The 24042-nt window shown below is 41.5% G+C and overlaps 1 protein-coding gene and 1 long non-coding RNA gene across 15 annotated transcripts in view; one reads left to right on the top strand and one right to left on the bottom strand.

The window, feature by feature from the left end:
• Positions 1–24042, bottom strand: part of LOC138760628 (acylphosphatase-2-like) — a 155453-nt gene that overhangs the window by 67060 nt on the left and 64351 nt on the right. Inside the window, exon 4 of one of the 13 annotated variants that reach the window (XM_069931428.1) lies at positions 8551–8570. The exons of 10 other annotated variants lie outside the window; for them this stretch is intronic. In XM_069931428.1, coding sequence (XP_069787529.1) covers positions 8551–8570 — 20 coding nt within the window. Of the gene's footprint in view, positions 1–8550; positions 8571–8714; positions 9002–24042 lie in introns of those variants that run through there. 2 more of the 13 variants (XM_069931422.1, XM_069931423.1) reach the window with 2 other exon arrangements.
• Positions 1–24042, top strand: part of LOC138760629 (uncharacterized) — an 86662-nt gene that overhangs the window by 59125 nt on the left and 3495 nt on the right. Inside the window, exons 3-4 of one of the 2 annotated variants that reach the window (XR_011355763.1) lie at positions 10321–10387; positions 18718–19113. This is a non-coding gene — a long non-coding RNA (uncharacterized lncRNA). Of the gene's footprint in view, positions 1–10320; positions 10388–18717; positions 19114–24042 lie in introns of those variants that run through there. The other variant, XR_011355762.1, reaches the window with a different exon arrangement.

The raw sequence follows: 24042 nt of genomic DNA, 5'->3' as shown, positions 1-24042 counted from the left end.
TGTCCAGGGAGCGAAAGAATGTGTCAGCATACATTACTTTGTGTGTCTCTTGGAGCCAGTTGAGGTCAACATTTGTTTCAGAACCAGCATGAACACTGAAGGAAAATATCCCAAACACTCTGAGCTCTTTGACTTGGGATATGTATTCAGGCATGGGTGGTACTATTTGCTGAAAAGTGGAGCTCTTTGTCAACTAAGGTTGCCAAATTTTGCACTGTAGTGAACTGCAACAATCTGTAACAGGCACCAGATGCATGATTTTCCCCAGGTCTTTCTGACTTCCAGCAATTACAAGATCATACTATGAAAACATATGTCTTCATTGTAGACATACTCAGCTGGATTCTGCTTTTTCATTTATTATTAAAACAGAAAAAATAATTAGCTGGTGAATCATCCAGCCTGCACAGTATACCTACTATTGATCAGCTTCATACTTGTGCAGAAGAAACCCAGGATAGAAAATACTGCTTTACATTTTAAATAAAATGAAAAAAAAAACTCAGTTGAAAACATATGAGAGTAGATCATTTAAATAAAAGTTATTTGTTGAGAATACTGGAATCCAAAGCCTTTGATTTCTGAGAGGTAAAGTTAGAAGGATTACACAATTGTCCATGTTGGGAAAGGAATATGAAAGAAAGCAGGATAAATTAAGCTGAAATAATATTTAGGTTTTAACCAATTTTATCACCTTCACTGCTAAACTTCCACACTGCTCTCAAATTCACTTGGACCATTTCCAAATTGCCTCTCCCTTTTGAAGGGGGGCGTGGCAAGACGGCATAGAGGGAAGACGTGCAGTTCCAACTTTCCCCAGTTAGTCATAAATACCCGATTTAAAGACCTGTAAAAGCAGTTAAAAATAGTATTTACAGACTTTGGAATAGTGGAGGATTGCAATGGGTACAAATGTGAAGAAATCCCTTTTGTCTCCATCTCCAATCCACAGCTGTCTAGACTAGTATCTTTCCACCCTGTCATTCCTTTCTTCCAGTTACTCCATCTCTGCTGCATCCGCTGTCAAGATGTAGCCTTTTATTTCAAGACATCTGAAGTATTCTCCTTTTTCATAAAATGTGGCTTCACTTTTAAGAGAGTTGATGGAGCCCACTATCACATTTCTACTGTTTCCCAGACTTCTACTCTCACCCTCTCCAAAACAGAATAATTTCAATTATCCTCATCCCTCTACATCCAGCAAAGATCACTCCTCATTTCTGACAGGTGCAAGGGGATCCCACACGAGCTACATCTTCCCCTCCCCACCCATTTCCACCTTCCAGAGGGACCACTTTCTCTGTGACCCACGACAGCTCATCCTTTTGTGACCCTTGGCATATACCCATCCATCTGTAAGAGCTACAATACTTGTTCCGATACTACTTCTCTAACCACCATCTAAGGACATAAACAGCCCTTCAAGATTCGGCAAAGATTCACATGCACTGCTTCCAACCTTGACCACTGCATTAGGTGCTCCTGTTGTGGCCTCCTCTACAGTGGCAAGACCAAGCACAGACTAGGTAATTGGTTCGCAGAACACCTGTGTTCCATCCACAATGACAAACAAGTTCCTAGTTGCAGGCCATTTCAATTGCCATACTCATACTTGGTCTTCTCCACTGCCAGGCTGAGGCTTGATACAAACTACAGAAACAACACTTCATATTCCACCTTGGTAATCTACAATTCTATGCTATGATCATTGAATGTTTCATTTTGAGATAATTGTTACCTTCTGTGTACCCCTCTTTGTGATACACTTCCCATATTTGTTCCTTTTCTATGCCCATTCTCCAGAACCCTTATTACTCACTTTCATTCTCCTCCCCCCCCCCCCCCCCCAGTTGATTCCATCCATCAACTCTCTCACACTTCACCCACCATATCACTTTTGCCATCTGGCTCCATCCCTCCCTTTTATTATAATATCTTCACATCAAATTCCAACACTATTAGACTTTGTGTCATTGCTTATTACCCTCCAGAAGCTGTCTTCACCTTCACCCTCCCCTCCCCTCCTCTCCACTCACCTGGCACCATCTTTTTTTTCCCCCTTGCTTTCATCTATCACTACCTGACTCCATCTCCCAACCACTCCTCCCCCTCCTGGGTCCATCTGCCCATCACATTCACTCTTCATTAGTCCACCAATTATACACCCATCCCCTCTTCTCTATTTACCCTTTCAACTTTCAGTCTTTGTACAGGTCTCAAAAACTATGACAATTAATTTCTGTCCACGGGGGTTGCTTGATCCAAAGAGTTCCTCCAGAAATTTTTTTTTCTAATGCTTTAAGATAAAGAAATGCAAATATATAGATTTCAAAGTCATAAAAAAAAGAATTAATTGATGCCCTCTTTCTTCTTTACTGCTCCAAAACTGCATATTGAATTTTAATGTCAGAGGCAGATATTTAAGCCTAGAAATTCATCCTGTTTCATAGTACTAAAGATGATGGTTAGTTAGAACCATAGAACATCACAGAAACAGGCCTTTTGGCTCATGTAGTTTGTGCTGAACTACATTTCCACGTGGTGCCATCGACTTGCATCTGGACCATAGCCCTCCCTACCCCTCCTATCCATGTACCTATTCAAATTTCTCTTAAATTATGAAATTAAACCTGCATCCACCAATAGCCCTAGAAATTTGTTCCACATGTATTTACCCCATCTATAGTCATCATAATTTTGTGTACCTCTATCAAATCCTGCTTTGATGCTCCAGGGAATAAAGATCTAACCTGTTCAACCATTCCCAAAAATTCAGTTCCTCAAATTTCAGTAATATCTTTGTAAATTTCCTCTACACTCTTTCAATCTTGTTGATATTTTACCTGTAGGTGGGTGACCAAAACTGCCCACAATACTCTATGTTTGGCCTCCTTCAACTTATTATCCCAACTCCTGTACTCAATAGTTTGCATATTAAGGCCAATGTGCCAAAAGCTTTCTTTACAACTCTTTCTACGAGTGATGTCACCTTCAAGGAATTATACACCTGTGTTCCCAGACCCGTCTGTTCCACCATACTCTGCAGTGCCCTACCATTTACTGTTCAAGTACTATCCTGGTTTATCCTCTCAAAATGCCCACATTAAATTCCACTTGCCATTTTGAAGCCCATTTTTCCAGCAGCAAGCTTTGAAAACTTTCCTTGCTATCCATTACACCCCCAACCTGAGTGTCATTTTCTTCTTAAATTAACCCCAAATTATCATCCAGATTGTTGAGCGAGCTGACAAACATCAATGGACCCAGTGCCAATTCCTGAGGCACATCAGTAGTCACCATGCAAAAAGCCAGGTTGACTATCCTTGATTTGTTCCTGTTTATCCAAGTTGTTATATATTCAGTTTCTTCAGATACCTTCTAATAACTTTATATTGTCTGGTTCACTGGTCCATAATTACCCAGATTATTTTTAGAGCCTTTTTAAACAACGATACAACAATCATTTTCCTCCAAACCTCCGACATCTCCACAATGGCTAAGGATGTTTTAAATACATTAGGGCAGCCTGCAATTTCTGCACTAGCCTCCCTCAAGGTCCAAGGGATATCTTATCAAGCCCTGGGGACTTGCATGTTTTTATTTGCCTCATGACAGCAAGAACCTCCTCCAATAATCTCTGTAGGGTCCATGACCTCACTGCTGTTTTGCTTCATTTCTATTTCTTAAGTAAATACAGATGCAAAAAATCCATTTAAGATTTTGCCCATCTCTTTTGGATCCATGCATAGATGACCACTCTGGTCTTCAAGAGGACCAACTTTGTCCATTGCTACCATTTTGCTCTAAATAGATCTAGAGAAGCCCTTGGCAGTTTCCTTCACCTTTCTGACAGAGCTGCCTTTTGCCTTCTTTGAACCCTCTTGATTTCCTTTTTAAGTGCTTTCTTGCATTTCCTATACTTCTCATGTACATTATTTGTTATATATCCAGTTTCTTCAGATATCTTCCAATATATGTCTACTGACATCAGGCTCACCAGTCCATAATTAATCAGATTATTCTTAGAGCCTTTCTTAAATAGGGTGGCACGGTTAGCATAGCAGTTAGTGCAATGCTGTTACAGCACCAGCGATGGGGACCAGGGTTAAAATCCTGTGTTGTGCATGAAGAGTTTGTACATTCTCTCCATGTCTGCGTGGGTTTTCCCTGGGGGCTCTGGTTTCCTCTGTTACAAGCCCAGAGGACCCCAAAACCCAGCAGCAATAGAAATTCATGAAGACAAATGGTTACTTAAACAAAAGTTGCTTTTAATGATCTTTAAACATGAAAATAGAATCAAACTTTAACTTATCACTATTGATTTACTTAACTCCCTTCTAATTCTAAGTGCATGTGTATGTAATGTGTGTGTAAGTTCAGAAAAGTTATTTGGTTCACAGTCCAATCTCAGTTCTCATTCCTCCAAGTTCAATGGATGCAGGCAATTTTTATATGTGCACAGAATTTAACATTTATGAAGTTCACCAGGCTTTGGTGCTTGAAAGGTAAATGGTTACCACTCAGGAAGGTTCTTGTGGGTTTTCAGAGAGAGATTTGTTGTTCCAAAACATCCACAACTGATGTACTTCCATCAGCCACTTCAGTGTCTTGCTGACGAAACTTGTCCCCTCAAGGTTCTCCAGATGATAACCTCTTTCTTTCAGGTCACCACACACAGTTCCTTTTTGTTTCACTTATTTTCCAATTGAAGCATTGACCAGACCATCTTCCAAATGGGGATTTCCACAAGCTTGCCGCTGGCTGTAGTGCTGTAGAAGTGATCTCTCTCTGACTGAGAGAAAGCCTGTTTGATTCTCCTTGCAAATCCACATGACCCTCTTAGAACAACTCCAGACAATCTGCTGCTCCAACAAGATCTTTCACCTGTTGCCTTTTGTAAACAACAATCCATTAGGAAGACACTTGGGCACTCTCCAAAGCTCTCGCAAAATCTGTGGAGCCGATATGTTTAGCATTAGCAGAGCTCCAGTATTTTAAATAAGATCTGTTTTAAAGTGTTTGTATGTGACCTACTCTAACAATCCTTTCCCATTTTATCTCCTAAATACATATCTATATACTCTGTCACACCTCCCATTGTTCAAAATGTACCGGGGTTGTTGGTTAATTGGGCGGAACAGGCTCGAGGGCCAAAATGCCCTGTTTCCATGCTGTATGTCTAAATTTTTTAAAACTTAAAAAAGGTTTAAAATGTAAAAAATAATTTAAAAATTTGTTCCTTGCTATCTATATTTACAATACACTTATTTTTTCTTAACTAGGACCTGTCTTTTGAAAATCAAAGCTCGTGACACCATTAGTCTCATCTTTAAGACTGATAGGAGCACACAAAATTTCACCTTTGAAGGCCCCACTTACCAAGCACACCTTTGCTGGAAAACAAATTGTCCCAATGCACACTTGTCAGATCCTTTCTGATACCATCTGATGCACCATCAATAATCACAAAAGACTGAAGTTGTGAAATTGATAGGCTTTTATTAACCATAGACTGGAACAACCGTCAACCTCATTGACTGATCGAGGCAGAGTGGGGGAATGGGAGCATGCAAAGACCATAGGATCGGTCTTGGGAGGATGTCTAGCTGGGAGAGGCCAATCATAGTATAACAGTGGTTTAACATATTCACCCCTCCTTTTTAAGAAGAGAAAAAAAGATGAAATAATTATACATATATACATTTTACAGATTAGGTCTGTCAGGGGGCCTCCTTTGTTGCAACAAATGATGTGGTAATGGTTTGGGGGCTGCTATAGCATCCTGAGCAGCTTGTAGTGTTGGCCTGTCATCATCAGTTACAGTTTGTCAAGGGGGAAAGGGGGTATGGGACTGGTGCATCATGGGTGATATCAGTATCCATGGATGGAGAGTGGTCAGCCGGAGGCTCAGCTACCCCTAAGGTAGCAGTGGGGGGGGGGGGGTATGGGGAGTGTCTGTTGGTGGTCAGTGGTGACCGAAGGGGCACCAATGGTGCCAGATCTCAGATCAAGACGGTGTCCTCATGCCTGTCAGGGAGGACAACGTAGCTATACTGGTGGTTAACATGGAGGAGGCGGACCCTCTCAACCAATGGATCAGTTTTAGATTGTCTAGCATACTTCCGAAATAGGCCTGGACTAGGGGAGGCAAACCAGGTGGCCAGTGTAGTCTCTGACTCAGACTTCCTCGGGAAAGCAAACATCCATTCATGAGGCATTTTGTTAGTGGCCATATGTAAAAGCGACTGGACAGAGTGAATTACATCTGGTCGGACGTCTTGCCATTGGGAGATGGGGAGGCCCTGTGACTTCAGTGCCAGGAGGATGGTTTACTACACCATGGCATTCTCCCCTTTCATTTGATTGTTTCCTCTAGGGTTGTAGCTGGTGGTCTTGCTCCTGGCGATGCCCCTGGCCAACAGGTACTGCAGCTGCTCATCTCTCATGAATGAGGTCCCCTGGTCACTGTGGATGAAGCTGGGGTACCCAAAGAGCATGAAGATACTGCAGAGAGTCTCAATAATTGTGGCTGTGTCATGTTCATGCATGGGATGGCGAAAGGGTAATGGGAGTATTCATCAGTGATTGTAAGGAAGTAGACATTTCAGTTGGAGGAGGGGTTGTGGGACTGGTGCATTGAAATCAATGCTAAGGTTCTCGAAGGGGTGGGTAGCTTTGATCAGGTGTGCCTTGTCCAGTCGGTTGAATTTCAGTTTGCATTCAAAGCAGACCTGACAGTTTTTAGTCATTGTCTGGACTTCCTCCACGGAGTATGGTAGGTTCCAAACTTTGATAAAATGGAAGCACCTAGTCACTCCAGGGTGACAAACGTCTTCAGTCTGAGGATCTTATTGTTCTTGATTTTCCTCCCTTCCTATAATTAAACATGAATGCGACCAATCGCTGATCCGTGAGGAGAGTGAATTGTTTACCAGCAAGGTAGTGCCTCCAGTGGCATATGCCTCAATGATGGCCTGGGCCTCTTTCTCAACAGAGGAGTGGTGGATTTCAGGGCCCTGGTGGGTGTGTGAGAAAAAGCCAATGGGTCTGCCTGCTTGGTTGATTGTGGTAGACACATCACTCTCCACTTGGAACAGTATGGACTCGTCTATGGCATGCATGGCTGCCTTGGTGATGTTGTCCTTAATATGGCCAAATGTAACATGGGTTTCTGCTGGAAATGGAAACGTGGTGGCTTTGACCAATGGGCGAATCTTGTCCACATAGTTGGGGACCCATTGAGTGTAATATGAGAAGAACCTGAGGCATCTCTTCAGTGCTTTGAGGATATGTGGGGGTCAGGACCAATAATGCCATTCTCAACCACGCAGCTGAGAATGGCTAGTCATGTTGTGCAGTACACACATTTGTCCTTGTTATAAGTAAAATTCAGGCATTTTTGCTGCCTGGAGGAATTTATGGCGATTTGCATCGTGACCGCAAATGGTCACATTATCGAGGTATGGGAAGGTGGCCTGCAGTTTATATTGATCCACCGTGCAGTCCATCTCCAACTGGAAGTCGGAGACCCCATTGGTGATGCCAAAAGGGACACAGCGAAAGTGGTAGAAGTGGCCATCTGCTTCAAATGCAGTATACTGGCAGTCTTCCAGGTGGATTGTGAGCTCGTGATATGCTGACTTCAGATCGATAGTGGAGAATACCCGATATTGTGTGATCTGCGGGGAATGGGGTATGCGTTGAGCGCTGAATGTATCAGTTGATGGTCTGGCTGTAATCTATGACCATCCTATTCATTTCCCCATTCTTTACCACAACCACCTGGGCCTTCCAAAGGCTATTGCTGGCCTCAATGATGCCCTAGCCAAACAAGCACCAAACGTCTGACTTAATGAACGCCTGGTCTTCTGCACGGTAATGTCTACTCCTGGGGCCACTGGTTTGCATTTGGGAGTGAGGTGGGGTCCAGGAAAGATCCTGGAGAAGGTGATTCCCAAGAATTTCAATTTCATGCCTGCAACCAAATGTCACTTTTGGCCACAATGTCTTTGCAAATCTGCCTTTCCTAATATACTCCTTACATTGAAATAGATGCAACTCAGAACATTATTCCTATCATGTTCAACCTTTCTATGTTTGTCTTTTATCAATATTTCCACTACCCTATCTACTTTGGTACTCTGATTTCAATTCCCCTGCAACTCTAGTTTAAACTGCTCTCAGCAGTACCAGCAAACTTTCCCACAGGACATTGGTCTCCTTCCAGTTCGGATGGAAGTCATCCTGCCAATACAGGTTCACCTTCCCATATTGCCATTGTACCATTGTGTCATTCCAAAAGCTGGGACCATGAAGTTCTACAATATAACCGTGGTTCTCACTAAACTGTATAACACATTGTTGAAAAGTGTCCAAAGGATTAATCCAATTACATCCAGAATGCTGTTGATACAAAATAAAATGAAAACTGTAAACTGCAGACACAATGATGAAGTGTATTGAGGCTTAGGTTCGATAAAGATTGGTTTTGGACATTTGAAAAGCTCTTTAAACACTCAAACTGAGTTCGGTGCTCGGCTATTTACTCACCACGTACTGGCCATTCAGATCTTTATTTGTGATGTAGTGCCATGGTTGCAGCAGGTAAGATGACAGGAAATTAAGTCAGATGAATCGTGTTAGTTCTGCTGATCATCTGCTGTGCATTTTTAACACTATAACAATGTTTTGATTTTATTTTACATAAAGTGCATCATTCCTGAAAATCCCTTGTTCATGGTATTTGTATACAGGTCTCAAAAACAAAGACAAACTCACAGAAATTTCAAATAGGAGGATTTCAAATAGAGGGATTTGACTTTACTTGTACAGATCCAGGATTTGAATACAAGTCACACTTGACTACGATGGAGATCTGCTTAGAGGGCATTTTGAAATGCATAGTTTGAAGAAGAGAAAGTCATGTCTTTAAATCTACTGTTGTTTCTTTTGAAGGTGCAGGTGGCAGAGTGGAGAGAGGAGGTCTGTAGATGAAATAAATCTGGAGTTTTAAAATACATTTGATCAGTTACCATACAAAAGGGCTAAAAAGATTTGGGACAGCATATTGACATAGATATAGGATTAGGAGTAAATCGGTCATTTTCAGTTCATTCATGGATTACCATAGAATTCAGTACTGAGCACTCAATTATTCATATCATATTCAACATATTAATATGGAACTGAAAACAGCAGCAAGTGAAAAATAACTTTGTGCACATGATAATCCTAATAATTTTCATCCTAACAATTCTAAAACAGAATTTTAATTGCCTTAAACAAGAGTCTTCACTGCTCCAAGAGTTGCGGTGGGTGATTGTGCCTGCTCATCAGAGATGTTTCCCTTTGCAGATGCACCATTTCACTGGTTATGTAGGGGTTAATATGTGTTCCATGCTCGCAACTTGTCTGCTTTTTTTGTTTAACATATTTTTATGCTGTCTCCTAGCAACATCTTTGCTTCAGGGTCACAGCTAGTTTTTCTCTGCTTGCTTGGGAGGTAAGGGTTTTTTTTAGCTTTTGTTCTGCAGAATGGAGTCTTTTGAGAATCTTCTGACATTTTCTATTGATTGTCTAACAATGTTTAGCAACTTGTAACAACATTTAACAACTTATAATAACATTAGCAATGTTTAATATCATTTAATAAACTTAGGAAAACTTAACTTTAGTACGAATATGTTTGAATCAGTCACAGAAAACAAGATTCTTTTATCATCCAAGCAAATATAAAGGAAATTAGTCACTATAGGTGATGTCTACATGCATCACTTCATGCCAGTTCACTCAACCCACATGAACAAGAGTAGATTTAAAGGCAGAACAATCAGTCATATGACTATCAGAGAGCACAGGATAGTTGAAATTGTGTTCTGCTGGAAGTTGATATTGCAGACAAATGCTGATGACAAGTATATTTTCAAGCACATACAAATAACCTGATGCAATGTTAGGCATCTCAGCCACAGTGTTGTATGTTTGCAGAGAGTTGATAGGACCTTGCCTCCTGTGGCCTCTGTAGTGCTGTTGTGCATGAAAATAATGGCTAGCTGCATTAGAGCATGAGAAGACCATTGAAAATAGAAACAAAAATGGGTGACTTGGCACTTAAAGCCTGCTTTTTCATTGGATAAGACAATGCCTGACCTCTAAAATCAGTGGTCCATGTTGGTTATCTCCATGGTCACCTCTATAGAACCACATTGGAAGATGGCTGCAAGACATTCTGGTCATCCAGCCATTGATATTTTCTGGTAATTTACATTGAAATGATAGTTGAAGGTGAAGATTAAACTAATTGTTATTTTGTTTGGCCAGATCATCACAAGTGCTTGCAGAGACAGAGAGTTATGCGCTATGGAAACTTGAGAAGCCAGAGGAGAGGGTAAATTTTTCTATTATATTCACCCATGTTCATCTTATTTCATTTGTCTCATTATTTTGAGAGGTAGAGACATTAATGAATGTAAATATCCTTCTTTGCCTACAAACATTGATTTCAAAATACAAATCAATGACTGTGAAATTAATATTATAGACGGCTCAATAGTCAGCAAGAATTAGAGGAGCAAATCTGGAGAGAGATAGCAGACAGTTGCAGAAAACAAAGTTGTAATAGTAGGAGATTTTAACTTTCCACCTATTGACTTGGACTCCTAAACTCTAAAAGGGCTGGATGGCTTAGAGTTTGTCAAATGTGTTCAAGAAAGTTTTCTAAACCAATATATAGAGGAACCATCTCTTATTAGGGAACGAGACAGGACAGGTGACAAGTATGTATAGGGGAGTATTTTGGTTCCAGTGATCATAATGCCACTAGTTTCAAGTTAATTATGGGTTGAGTCTAAACTGGAGAAAGGCCAAATTTGAGGAAATGAGAAAGGATCTAGAATGCGTGGATAGGTTGGGTCAGGATATGCAAGGTAAGTGGAGGACCTTCAAAGGTGAAATTTTGATAGTACAGAATTTGTATTTTCCTGTCAGGATCAAAGGCAAGATTAGAAGATATAGGGAAACTTAATTTTCAAAGGATATTGGGGATCTGGCTCGGAAGAAGAGAGAGGTGTATAACAGGTATAGACAACATGGAACAAATGAGGTACTCGAGGAGTATAAAACAAATGCAAGAAATACCTCCAGAAAGAAATCAGGAAGTTTGAAAGAAGTCATGAGGTTGCTTTTGGCTGACAATGTAAAGGAAAATCATAGGGGTTTCTACAGGTATATTAAGAATAAAAAGATCATAAGGGACAAAATTAGTCCTCTTGAAAATGAGAGTGGTTGTCTTTGTATGGAGCCAAAAGAGATGGGAGAGATCTTAAATGTTTTTTTTTCATAAGTATTCACTCATGAAATGGGGACAGAGTCGTGGGAAGTAAGGAAAACAAGCAGTGAGATCATGGAATCTATACAGATTAAAGAGGAAGAAGTGCTTGCTGTCTTAAAGCAAATAAGGGTGGATACATCCTAAGGGCTTGACAAGATATTCCCTCGGACCTTGAGGGAGGCTAGTGCAGAAATTGCGGGGGCTCTGGCAGAAATATTTAAAATGTCCTTGGCCACAGGTGGGGTGCCAGAAAATTTGGGCGTAGCTCACTGTGGTGATATAACCACTACACTGGCTGCACTCCTACCAGCCTACTGCAGGGGGCAACCACTGTACCTGCAGGTCGACAACCTGGGAGGCTGGCCCTACCTGCTGGCTGTCAATCAGTGGCCCGTATAAAGGCTCGAACCAACCCCTTTGGAGAGTCAGACACGTGGAGCCATCAAATATACTGAGACTGGTGTGTACGTTTAAGCTAATTAAAGTCTGTTGTCTGTGGATTTTATGTCAGAATTATTCATATAGCAGCGCTCACAATTTAATTAGCTTAAAATTAAAAGGACCATGGAGAAGTTCCTCACTATCAAGAGGCTGGATATTGACCCTCAACACCCGGACGCTCCAGTATACTTTGAGATCTGGAAGCATGCGATTGAGACGATCATCCATACACGCACCAAACTGGACCTGTGTGCTTTCCAGGCTATCCGAGACTGCACGGATTTTGCCTTGGAAGGTATGTACCAGGCCCTGACAAACACATTCTATGCCTGGTACCTGCTCAGCAACAGGGTACAGCAGCCAAGTGAGACAGCAGACGCTTACCTGGAGGCATTGCGAGAACTAGCACGCCTGTGCACGATCAAAGCTGGGGTGACTGTCTGAGATACCTGCTGCAAGGGCTGCGTGTGATGGTTGTGGTCAAGGGTGACTTGACAGAGATGTTGAAGGAGAATAACGCCTCCCTTAACAGGATCATGGAGGTGGTCCACTCCTTAGAAGCTGCAGTTCACCATGTAGAGACCTTCGACTCTAGCCTCCCCCAACCTCTGGTCTGGCCAATGCCAATGACAGCAGTCGCTGAGGGGCCCCATGTAGAAGAGACGATTGCCACCACAGACACAGTCCACCACGTAAATACTACGGATCCCGGTGTGGGTTGGACAGGCGCTCCCGAAAGAACTGCCCTGTGAGGAACTCCCAATACAGCAAGAAAGGACACTTCGCTAAAGTGTGCCTCTCCAAACCCACCAGGAGTGCTGTGGCCCTCCGCGACCAACCGGGAGCCCCTTTCGACTCTCTGTATGCCACCACGTGTGAATGCTAGGCAGCGCCATTAATCTTCCTTCCACTTCCACCTGCACTGATGATGTCACTTCCGGCCCAGGCATCCAACCACGTTGCCACTATGTGTTCAACATGGGCGCCGCCATCTTTCATCGTCCAACTTCTGCCCACACCGGTGATGTCACTTTCGCCTGCACCAAACAATGCCACTTCTGGCCAGGTTGCCCAACTATGCCGATGTTATGTGCATCTTCTGGGTGCTGCCATCATGGGCCAGCAGACCCCCCAACACCCTAACCTGCCCGACTTGCTGACCGGATGACGTGGCCAACACACACGCATGCAAAACTGCACATCCACCACACCCCATGCTCCTAAAGGCACCCACTGGCCGCTACTCACTACAACTGTCAGGGAGCAGCAACTCTGGCCCCAAAGCAGTCCCATCATCCACCACGCTAACTTCTATCGCCTTCGCATCCCAGGACTACTCCATCATGGCACTAGGGTGCTGCTCAGTGAACTTAACAGTGGGGGGGGGGGGGGAAACATACCAAGGGTTTAGGGTTCTGGCCATGCCCAAGCTCTATGCCCCAGTTATCTGAGGTCTAGACTTCCAATGTCACCTCTGCAGCCTCACCCTTACCTTCAGTGGCCCATTCCCCCACTCACCATCCACAGCACAAAGTCCAGCGACTGCCCCCAGTCCACTTGTGGATTCTCCACCCTAAGGGTAACCCCTCCATCCTTCTTCAACTACCTGACACCAGACTGTAAGTCTATAGCTGCCAAGAGCAGGTGCTGTTGTGCGGCCGAAAGGACCTTTATCAAGGCCGAGGTGAGACAGCTTCTGGTGGAAGGAGATGTAGAGCCCAGCACCAGCCCCTGGAGAGCCCAGGTCCTGTTGTAAAAGGGGGAAGCAAACCAAGGATGATCACTGACTATAGACAGAACATCAACCAGTACACTCAGCTGGACACCTACCCAATGCTCCGCATCGCCGACATGGTCAACGAGATAGCCCAGTATAGGGTTTTCTCCACAATTGACCTGAAGTTGACCTACCATCAGCTCCCCATCCATGCCTGGGATAAACCTTATACTGTCTTTGAGGCAGACAGGTACCTCTACCAGTTTCCCAGATCCAGTTTGGAGACACAAATGGAGTCTCCGTCTTTCAGCGGAAGATGGACTGCATGGTAAACTGGCACAAGCTAAGAGCAACATTCCCGTATCTGCACAATGTCACATTCTGCAGCCACGACCAGCAGGACCACGATGCCAACCTGGAAAGATTTCTCCTGGTGGCAGAGGCACTGAACCTCACCTACAACAGGGAGCAGTGCGTGTTCAGTACCACCTGCCTCACTAGCCTGGGGTGCATCATGGAACATCATCAGTCCTGACCCCGAACATATACGTCCCTGATGGAATTGCCCCTCCACCACATGCTCAAGACCCTCTGTAGGTGCCCAGGGCTCTTCTCTTACTACTCCCTTTTAACCAACATTTAATTGGTGTTATTATTTATGTAATGCAAATTGCTTCCTTAGTTAATTTCAGACTTTAATAATGAACAATAACTCCCACCATAGGTTTGGAGGAGTATTTATTTTTAAATGTGTGCCACTCTAAACTGTGATTCTATTGTCCATTGCATGGAATCCATAATTAATAATGGCTAGTCCCCCACCTCTCAGACAAGGTCCCCTCTACTGGCCCAAGCCAATACTTTTCCCCACCCTGCTGAGGCGCAAACGGCCTTCGCCCACATCAGACAGGATATCACCAATACCACGATGCATGCTGTGGACGAGACCACCCCAGGTGGAGGGCAATGCCTCTGATGTTGCCCTCAGTGCCATTCTCAATCAAGCGGGCAGACCCATGGCCTTTTTCTCCAGGGCTTCCTACGGTTCAGAGCTCGGACACTCTGTCATTGAAAAGGAGGCCCAGGCGATCATGCAAGCAGTCTTCCACTGGGACCACTACCTGGCTGGCAGAAGGTTTACCCTTCTCACAGACCAGTGTTCAGTAGCATCCATGTTCAGCACCACCCACAGAGGCAAGATCAAAAACGACAAGATCTTTTGCTGGAGAGACAAGCTGGCCACATTCAACTTCAACATCCTGTATTGGCCAGGGAAGATTAATGACTCCCCCGATGCCCTGTCCCGGACCTGCACCAGTGCGCAGTCCAAACAGCTTCGGGTGCTGCACAACACCCTTTGCCACCTGACTGTCATGCGCCTGTACCACTTCATTAAGTCCTGGAATCTCCCCTTCACTGTCAAGGAAGTCTGGACAATGACTGAGTCATTGTAGGGTCTGTGTGGAGTGCAAACCGTGCTTCTTCCACCCACCACAGGCCCATGTAGTGAAGGCCACTTGGCCTTTCGAGCGACTCAGCATCGACTTCAAGGGACCACTGCCTTCCTTGAATAAGAACATCTATTTCCTCTCGGTTATAGACTAATTCTCCCGTTTTCTCTTCACCATGCCTTGCCCTGATGCCTCCACTGCCTCCATTATTGAGGCACTGGCACAAATTTTCACCATGTTTGGATACCTGGCATTCATCCACAACCCATGGGCAATGGGCAGGTGAAACATGAAAAAGAGGTCATCCGGAAGGCAGTCCTCCTGGCCATGAAGCTGAAAGGCTGCTTCATCAACTATTGGCAAGAGGCTCTCCCCGAGGCACTCCATGCCATATGGTCACTCTTGTGCATGGCTACCAATCAGACCCCTCAAGAACAACTTTCCTCCTTTCCTAGGAAATTGGCGACTGGTGTCTCCCTGCCAGAATGGCTGATGTCTCCAGGACAACAAGAACCCATAAATCTGACCCCCTGGTAGAGCAGGTGCATCTCTTCCATTCAAACCCAAATTACACCTACATCAGGTATCCCAATGGACATCTCGACCAGGGACCTGGCACAAGCAGGGGCCCGGCCCTCTCCCCAGCCCCACCCCGGACCCATCCAACCCTCAGGCAGCCGTACCCCTACTGACCAGTGACCAGGAGCCTGTCCTGCCACAGTCCCAGAGGCACAGATGACCGCCAGACCACCTGAAATTGTAGATACTACTCGGTACTGACAACACTGCCCCCTGCAAGGACTCATATTAAAATGGGGGTGAATAATGTGAAACAACCACTACACTGGCCGCACTCCAACCAGCCTACTGAAGGGGGAAATCACTGGACCTGCAGGTAGGCAACCCGGGAGGCTGGTCCCACCTGCTGGCTGTCAATCACCAGCTCGTATAAAGACTCGAGCCGGCCCCTTTGGAGAGTCAGACACATGGAGCCAGCAAAGGTACTGAGGTTGGTGTGTATTAATTTAAGCTAATTAAAGCTTGTTGTAAAGTCTGTGGACTTTGCATCAGAATTATTCGCACAGCAGCGCTCACACTCACGTTGTTCCATTGTTTAAAAAAGGCTCCAAAAGTAACTCTGGAAATTATAGGCTGGTGGGCCTAATATCAGTGATAGGTAAATTATTGGAAGGTGTACCAAGAGATAGGATATACAATTATTTAGATAGCCAGGGCCTGGTTAGGCTCACTTTATGTGTGGTAAGTCATATTTAACCATGCTTATACTGTTTTTTGAGGTTACCAGGAAAGTTGTTGAAGTAAAGGCTGTGGATTAGTCAGGAATGTTTAGATGCGAGGAATTCATGTTGAAGTAGTGAATTGGATTTGATAATGGATGGATGGGAGAAGCCAAGCCAGAGTGTAGTGGTGGAAGATTACTTCACAGATTGGAGGCCTGTGACTAGTGGTGTGCCTCAGGGATCAGTACTGGGACCATTGTTGTTTGTCATCTATATAAATGATCTGGATGATAATGTGGTAAATTGGATCAGATTGGAGGTGTTGTGGATAGTGAACAAAATTTTCAAAGCTTGCAGAGGTATCTGGGGCAGCTGGTAAAATGGACTGAAAAATTACAGATGGAGTTTTATGCAGAAAATTGTGAGGTATTGCATTTTGGAAGGTATGACAGATTATAGTTATGTTTTTGGGAGATAAATTGCGGTAGGTGTAGATCACATATAAACATTTTAAAACCGATCTTATTTAAAATATTGGAGCTCTGAACATGCTAGACAAGCCTGCGCCAAGAGCTTTTGCAAAAGCTTTGGAGAGTGCCTAAGATACTTCACTAATGGGTTGTTGTTTACAAAAAGGCAACAGATGAAAGAACTCATTGGAGCCACAGGCTGTCTGGTGTAGAATTTGCTGTTCTAAGAGGGTCATGTGGTTTTTCAAGCAGAGAGAGTAAAACAGGATTTCTCTCTGAGAGAGAGAATATTCAGTTCTGCAGTTTTACAGTCAGCAGCAGCAGCTGGAACTGGAAAAGGACAAGCTGGCAAGCTTGTGGAAAACCCCATTTGGAAGATGGGTTGTGACTCCTTAGTTCAGCCTCATCAAAGCCCTTGTGGTTCATGCAAGAGGAGAGAACTGGCTGCCTAATATTTCACTTGAAATAAGTGAAACAAAAAGGAACTCTGTGGTGACCTGAAAGAAAGAGGTTATCATCTGGAGAACCCCGAGGGGGAAAGTTTCATCAGCAAGACACTGAAGTGGGTGGTTACAAGGAATCAATTGTGGGTGTCCAGTGAACAACAAATCTCTTTCTGAAAACTGACAAGAACCTTCCTGAGTGGTAACCATTTACCTTTCAAGTACCAAAGCCTGGTGAACTTCATAAATGTTAAATTCTGTGCACAGTATAAGAATTGCCTGCAACCAGTAAACTTGAAGGAATGAAAAGTGAGATAGGATTGTGAATCAAAGAACTTTTCTAAACTTACACACACATTACGTACACGTGCGCTTAGAATTAAAAGGGGGTTAAGTTAGGTTAGTTAAGTAAATAGTGATAAGTTAAAATGTGATTCTATTTTCATGTTTAAAGATAATTAAAAGCAACTTTTGTTTAAATAACATTTGTCTTGGTGAATATATATTGCTGGTGGGTTTTGGGATTCTCTGGGCTTGTAACAAAGGACAAATCAAGAAAGGACATAGACAGTAAAGACATAGACAGTAAATGGAAGGGTGCTGAGAAATGTGGTAGAACAGAGAAATCTGGGAATACAGATACATAATTCCCTGAGAGTGGCATCACAGGTGGATAGGGTTGTAAAGAGAACTTTTGGCATATTGGCCTTCATAAATCAAAGTATTGAGTACAGGAGTTGGGATGATATGTTAAAGTTGTACAAGCCATTGGTGAGGCAAAATTTGGAGTATTAAGTTCAGGTTTGGACATCTAACTACAGGAAAGATATCAATAAAATGGAAATGGTGTTGCAGAGAAGATTTACTAGGATGTTGCCCGGACTTCAGGAACTAAGTTACAGGGAAAAGTTAAACAGGTTCCGACTTTATTCCCTGGAATATAGAAGAATGAGGGGAGATTTGATAGAAGTAATTAAAATTATGAGGGGGATGGACAGAAAAAATGTAGGTAGGCTTTTTCCACTGAAGGTAAGTGAGATACAAACCAGAAGACATGGGTTAAGGATAAAAGAGAAATGTTTAGGGAGAACCTCTTCACACAGAGAATAGTGGGAGTGTGAAATGAACTTCTAGCTGAAGTGATAAATTTGGGTTCAATTTTAACATTTAAAGAAGAATTTGGACAGGTACATGGATGGGAGAGGTGTGGAGGGCTATGGGCAGGGTGCAGGTCAGTGGGACTAAGAAAAAAATGTAAAAACACACAAAGCTGTAGAAACTCAGCAAGTCAAGCAGTGTCCTTTATATAGCAAATATAAAAATAAATAACCAACATTTCAGGCTTGAGCCCTTCATCAAGGTATGAGAAAAAATGATGTTAATGCCATCTGGCTGGAGAGTGCCTAGAGAGCACAGACTAGAGGGGCCAAGGTGACCTGTTTCTGTGCTGTAATTGCTCTGTTGTTCTAAATGCTTTAAATATGTCTCAAAGATAACAAATATAAATGAGAAAAATTAGTAAATGAGAGTTTTTTTTGTTAGAATCATTTTTTAATCTTGCATGTAAAATATACAATCTTTGATTTCTGGTTTTTGACTGCAAATTTAATTTTTGTTTGGAAAAGGGAAACATCAGTTTCATTTTACGGGGAAATGAAAAGCAAGGACAACATTTAGCTGATAAGCAAAGAATGCTTGGAACTGATTGCTTAAGTTGATGTCCTCTAAACAATTAACGTCCAAGGTCACACATCACCCAAATTATAATTCATTTGTTGGAACCTTGGGTCAAGGCAACCATCTCTACATCATGAATGCAGAGAAGCTATTCTTAACAAATTCTAATTATGCCAAATTCGATGTTGACATAATATTTTGAACATTCACATCTTCTCTGAAGTGGAAATAAAGTAAAATAAAAGTCATTTTCAAATTCAACAAAGCCTTGCGCATTGATTGTTTTGAACTTAATCTGTGACATGGTATATTCTGTAATAATTTGTATGGCAATCCCTTTCAAAATGGATGTAATTACAGCTATGCAATAAAAATTGTTTGTCCACTTTCTACATCTGAACATATTTTTTGAAAGGTTACAGACCTCATTGCACATCATGAGAATTGTGGTGGTAGTCACGACATCCATTATAAAAGCAGCTATGACTATATTCTAATTTATTTTTTTATTTTAAAATGAGGATTATACAGCAAAAATTAATGCTGCAGCAAGTATTAAAGATAATAAAAACTACAATAAAAACAAATGCACAATGTCACAAAACAGTCCAACTGCTGACAGCTCTGTACAAGCTTTAAATGTAAATGGAGCCGATGGTGGCTTTATTTAAAAATTCTGTGACCGTAGGGTCTGCACCCAAGATGATGGCACCTATTATCAGCAACACAAGGGGTTTTAGACTCTGGAGAATCTGAGGACTAGCTCAGGGCACCAGAAAATTAGGAGAATAACCCCCACTTGAGAAGGAGAAGCAGAGGAGATGACCTACAGGATGGTAAACACAGCAGCAGACCAGTTAGGGGTTCTGCAGTTGAAGAAATGCACAGGCAGCAGGCTGTTGGAGACTAGAGAATGAAGATGAATTTAAATATGTCTTTGTTTTTCTTTAGTTTGTTCTATTTATATAGAGATTGTACTGAATATGAATACAGGAGTTTTTTTTGCTAATTTTGGATAGTTCTTTTAAAATGTCTTTTCTAACTTATTCACCAAACTGAAGGGCTGTAAATTGTTTCACAAGAAATAGGAACTTTGAGTGAGAAGTATGTGATTTAGTTTTTTTCCTATCTTTTGAGAATGGCTCAAGTTATTCAGATTTTGGTGGAGTTGAGATCCAAACCACCCCATATCATTGCAAAGTATGAATCCACACAGACTGTGGTCTCCTGGTGACTACACTTGAGGGATTCACACTAGGCTGCAGACTGCTTGAGACGGCTCAGAACTAGCTGAAGGGATACCAGGTATCAGAACTGGGAAGCAACAGGGCGACAAGGGCACTGAAGGGTTCCTGAGCATGCTGGAGGTTCAGATCTGGAGATCGGGTTGCTGATGCTTTGGACTGGACTCTGTGTGGCTGCAGGGGCTTGGAAGCACTGGAGGCAAACCCACAGACAGTTGGTGACACTGAGGAGACTCTCTTTTGCTTTTCTTTCTCTGACTGTAAGAGGTGCTTCAGGCAATTTATGCCGATGGCAAATCTGTCTGCTTTATGGCAGACAAAAACAGATTCTATGTGATATTGCACTGTCTTTATTACATGACAATTAATTGAATCTTGAATACTCAATTCTGAGCCACTTAATACACCTGGCATAATCTAAGCCAACGGCAAGGTTTTAATACAGCAGAATCTTCATCCTCAGTGCAGCCACAATGACATTGATGAAGAAGCCTAATTAAAAATATTAAATTAAATGTTCCTTAATTATATTTGTTAGCCTTAATAAAATGTTACAAACATATTTACTTTTAAATTCAAAATTTCTTGATAAATTTCAAAGTTGTATTTTCTTTATAAAAATTACTTATAATTTAGGAAATAAATATATTTTTACAAATTTGGTCCCCATACACTCAAATAATGGATTAAATTTGTAGTGATATCCTTTTTATCCTTCTCATCCTGCGGGATTCTCCTCTGTATGTTTATGTTAGAACTGATGAATTGTACTGGACGACATCTCTCTCTGCAATCCAAAGATCTTTTTTCTCTCTCCTTTTCTTTTTATACCTAAAAGCTTTTATTTTTTTCAATTTGTATATTTTTTTGAGGGGGTGATTGCATGGGAGGGAGGGGGATTTGGGGTGGGGTGAAAACCATCATGTTGTTTTTTGTAGTATTATAATAATTGTATTTACTGCATGAATGGAATATTAAATAAAATATTTTAAAAAACATACCTTGATAAAATATGGACTGACACACCAAATTAAGCCCAAAGTAAAGCACTGATATTACAACCTCCCAATTTGAAATTAACATCAAAAATAGATTTGTCATGGTTATGGTAAATGTTGCTCTATAGAAACAAATGAGCATTTTAAAATGGATATTTTATGTTGTACTGTATATTTGAAATATTCTTGTGAACTTAAGGTTGGTTTTGTAATGGTTTAAGAGATGTTATGGAGAAAAGCTAAATTGATACCAGGAATGGGGCAGCTGTGTCACTTTAAACAATTAATAATGAATTAATATTTCTCAGTCTGAATTAACCTCAATTAGTCTCTAATTCCAAATTATTCTCTGTCCGTCCAACTAAGGCATTAGTTGAGCCACAACAAAAGAATCTGAAAATTCAAAAAGAAGAGAATTTTCTAATTAATTTTAATGGGGTTGTTATAGTATTTCCATACTGGAGTGTTTCTGATTGTATATTAAACTCACCAGATGCAAAGAATTACTTTGACCAAGTGGTCAGATTCTCCTGTCTTTTAACTTACAGAATCACAGAACATGGCTCCCTGCTTCCTTCAGCATGTTGTCCATGGTACACTAGCACCATCATCTGGTATTAAATGGGTATTCTTCCACAACAAAGACAAGAACACCCTGCAGAACTGTATTCTAAAGGCAATTCTATTTTTATATCCAATATTGAGCACATTTTTTACTGATAGACATAGTTCTGCTCAAGAGTATAATTGCAAATTCAATAATATGCAAAAATTATTTCAAACCTCACTGTTTCATTTATGTTAGTTTTTAAGAAAAACTATGGTTTTGTATTCTAAAGTAAAGATATACTTTGCAATGATATGAGGTGGTTTGGATCTCAACTCCACCAAAATCTGAATAACTTGAGCCATTCTCAAAAGATTGGATGAAAACTAAATCACATACTTCTCACTCAAAGTTCCTATTTCTTGTGAAACACTTTACAGCCCTTCAGTTTGGTGAATAAGTTAGAAAAGACATTTTAAAAGAACTATCCAAAATTAGCAAAAAAAACTCCTGTATTCATATTCAGTACAATCTCTATATAAATAGAACAAACTAAAGAAAAACAAAGACATATTTAAATTCATCTTCATTCTCTACCCTGTCTTGATCCCAGCAAGGATTGCTTTTGTGCTTATTTTTACTGTTTATTCAGAATTAAGTTAATTGCTCATGAATTGATATAAACCAAATTAACAAAAAGAATCTTCAGACATGAAGCTTAGATTATATTGTATCCCACATAAAATGCCTCTGAATTTCAAAACGATGAATATTTAACTTTAAGACTGGATTATGTCCCATAATTAAACAAGAAGCAACATGCTACATCTGTGCTGCCTCCAATATCTACAAATTTTTTGCAAGATGGTTAGGTTGGCAATCCCATCGAAATTTTGCGTTCAATCCTCCAGCCCATCTTGCAAAAGGTAATGAGTATAATGAGTCTCAGAGGTCTGCCATACAGAGCATTGGGCTATAAAATGCAAGATATTGTTTAGATTTCCAATAAATGTCTAAAAGAAGCCAGAGACAAATTAAACTACCGTTCTTCAGCAGCCAGAGACAGCACCATCTTTGCCCTGTTTTGGTAACATTTTGCCCACTTATCAGTCAGATTCCCTTGAAAAGTACAAAAACTTTAGAAAACTATATAACACCTGGAGGAATGAGGAATATAATTTAGCCAACTGTCATAAGAATAAACCATCAATTAGCGAGTGCCTGATTCTCTGTTCTCACTGTATTAGATAGTTTGTGACATTTAAAATTAAACCTTTCAGTAAATTTGCTTGTAATAATTATTTTGATAACACTTAGGAAGGGCCAGTATATATTCCATTTATTGTTCATCCATTTTGGTCATATATTGAATTTTAATATTAATATTGAAAACACAGTAAAGAGAAACTATTGTGTGAAACAACATTACGCTACAGACTTTTTAAACACAATCTAAACTGTGGTAAAAGTTACGCAGTTTTAATTGATCTCGAAAGGTTGCCGTGCAGGTTAATAGGGTAGTTAAGAAGGCTATGGTGTGCTGGCCTTCATTAGTTAGGGTATTAGGTTCAAGTTGAGAGGTAATGTTGCAGCTCTATAAATTCTGGTTGCCTCATTACAGAAAGGATGTGGAAGCTATAGAGAGGGAGTGGAGAGGTTTACCAGTATGTTGCTTGGATGGTAGAATCTGCCTTATGAAGCAAGGTTAGCAAGGCTAGGACTTTTCTCTTTGAAGTGAGGGTTGAGAGGTGAGTTAATAGAGGTCTACAAGATTATGAAAGTCCTTAATAGGGTGGACAGCCAGCACCTTTTCCCCAGGGCAAGAGTAAGAAAACACCAGCGTGCACAAAGTGAGGGAAGTTTAGGGAGAGGCATCAGGGGTATGTTTTTCTTTAATACACAGAGAGTAGTGGATGCCTGCAATCCATTGCAGGTACAATAGGGACATTTAAAAGACCCTGAGACAGGCACATAGAGGAAATTAAATTACTCAGTTATGAGGTAGGGAAAGTTTATTTTTTTTGAGTAGGTTTACATTGGTCGGCATAACATCATGGGCCGAAGAGTCTGTACTATGCTGTAATGTTTTATGTACTGTAAAATTCCCATTATGTGGGGCCTATGGTGATCATGGATGCCATAGATGTGAATTTTCCGCGTGACTGAGACGGACATTAAAATGTCCATCTAATATACATGCATTAAGAATTTACTGTTTAAAAGAGAAAAGAGAAGGTAAAATGTAATTTGGGGGAAAAAAATCAGTATTGTAGTATTATGTAAAGTTCACTTTAATCAAGTAATTCACGTAACCTACAAAATTTAAATTTGAACCCCGATTACTGGCACTGTAACAGTGTTGCCCTCATCTCTATACTAACCCCCACCGCACGACCAGCCCAGGCATAGCATCCCAAATGACCTATGGACTTGCTGAGGATGGGCACACACAAACCTCCACTACAATGACCCTACGAGGGGTCC

The sequence above is a fragment of the Narcine bancroftii genome, chromosome 4 (genome assembly GCF_036971445.1).
Source record: "Narcine bancroftii isolate sNarBan1 chromosome 4, sNarBan1.hap1, whole genome shotgun sequence".
In the NCBI taxonomy this organism is placed as follows: domain Eukaryota; kingdom Metazoa; phylum Chordata; class Chondrichthyes; order Torpediniformes; family Narcinidae; genus Narcine; species Narcine bancroftii.
The sequence above is the reverse complement of the archived record's forward strand: the minus strand, read 5'-3'. Positions and strand labels throughout refer to the sequence as shown.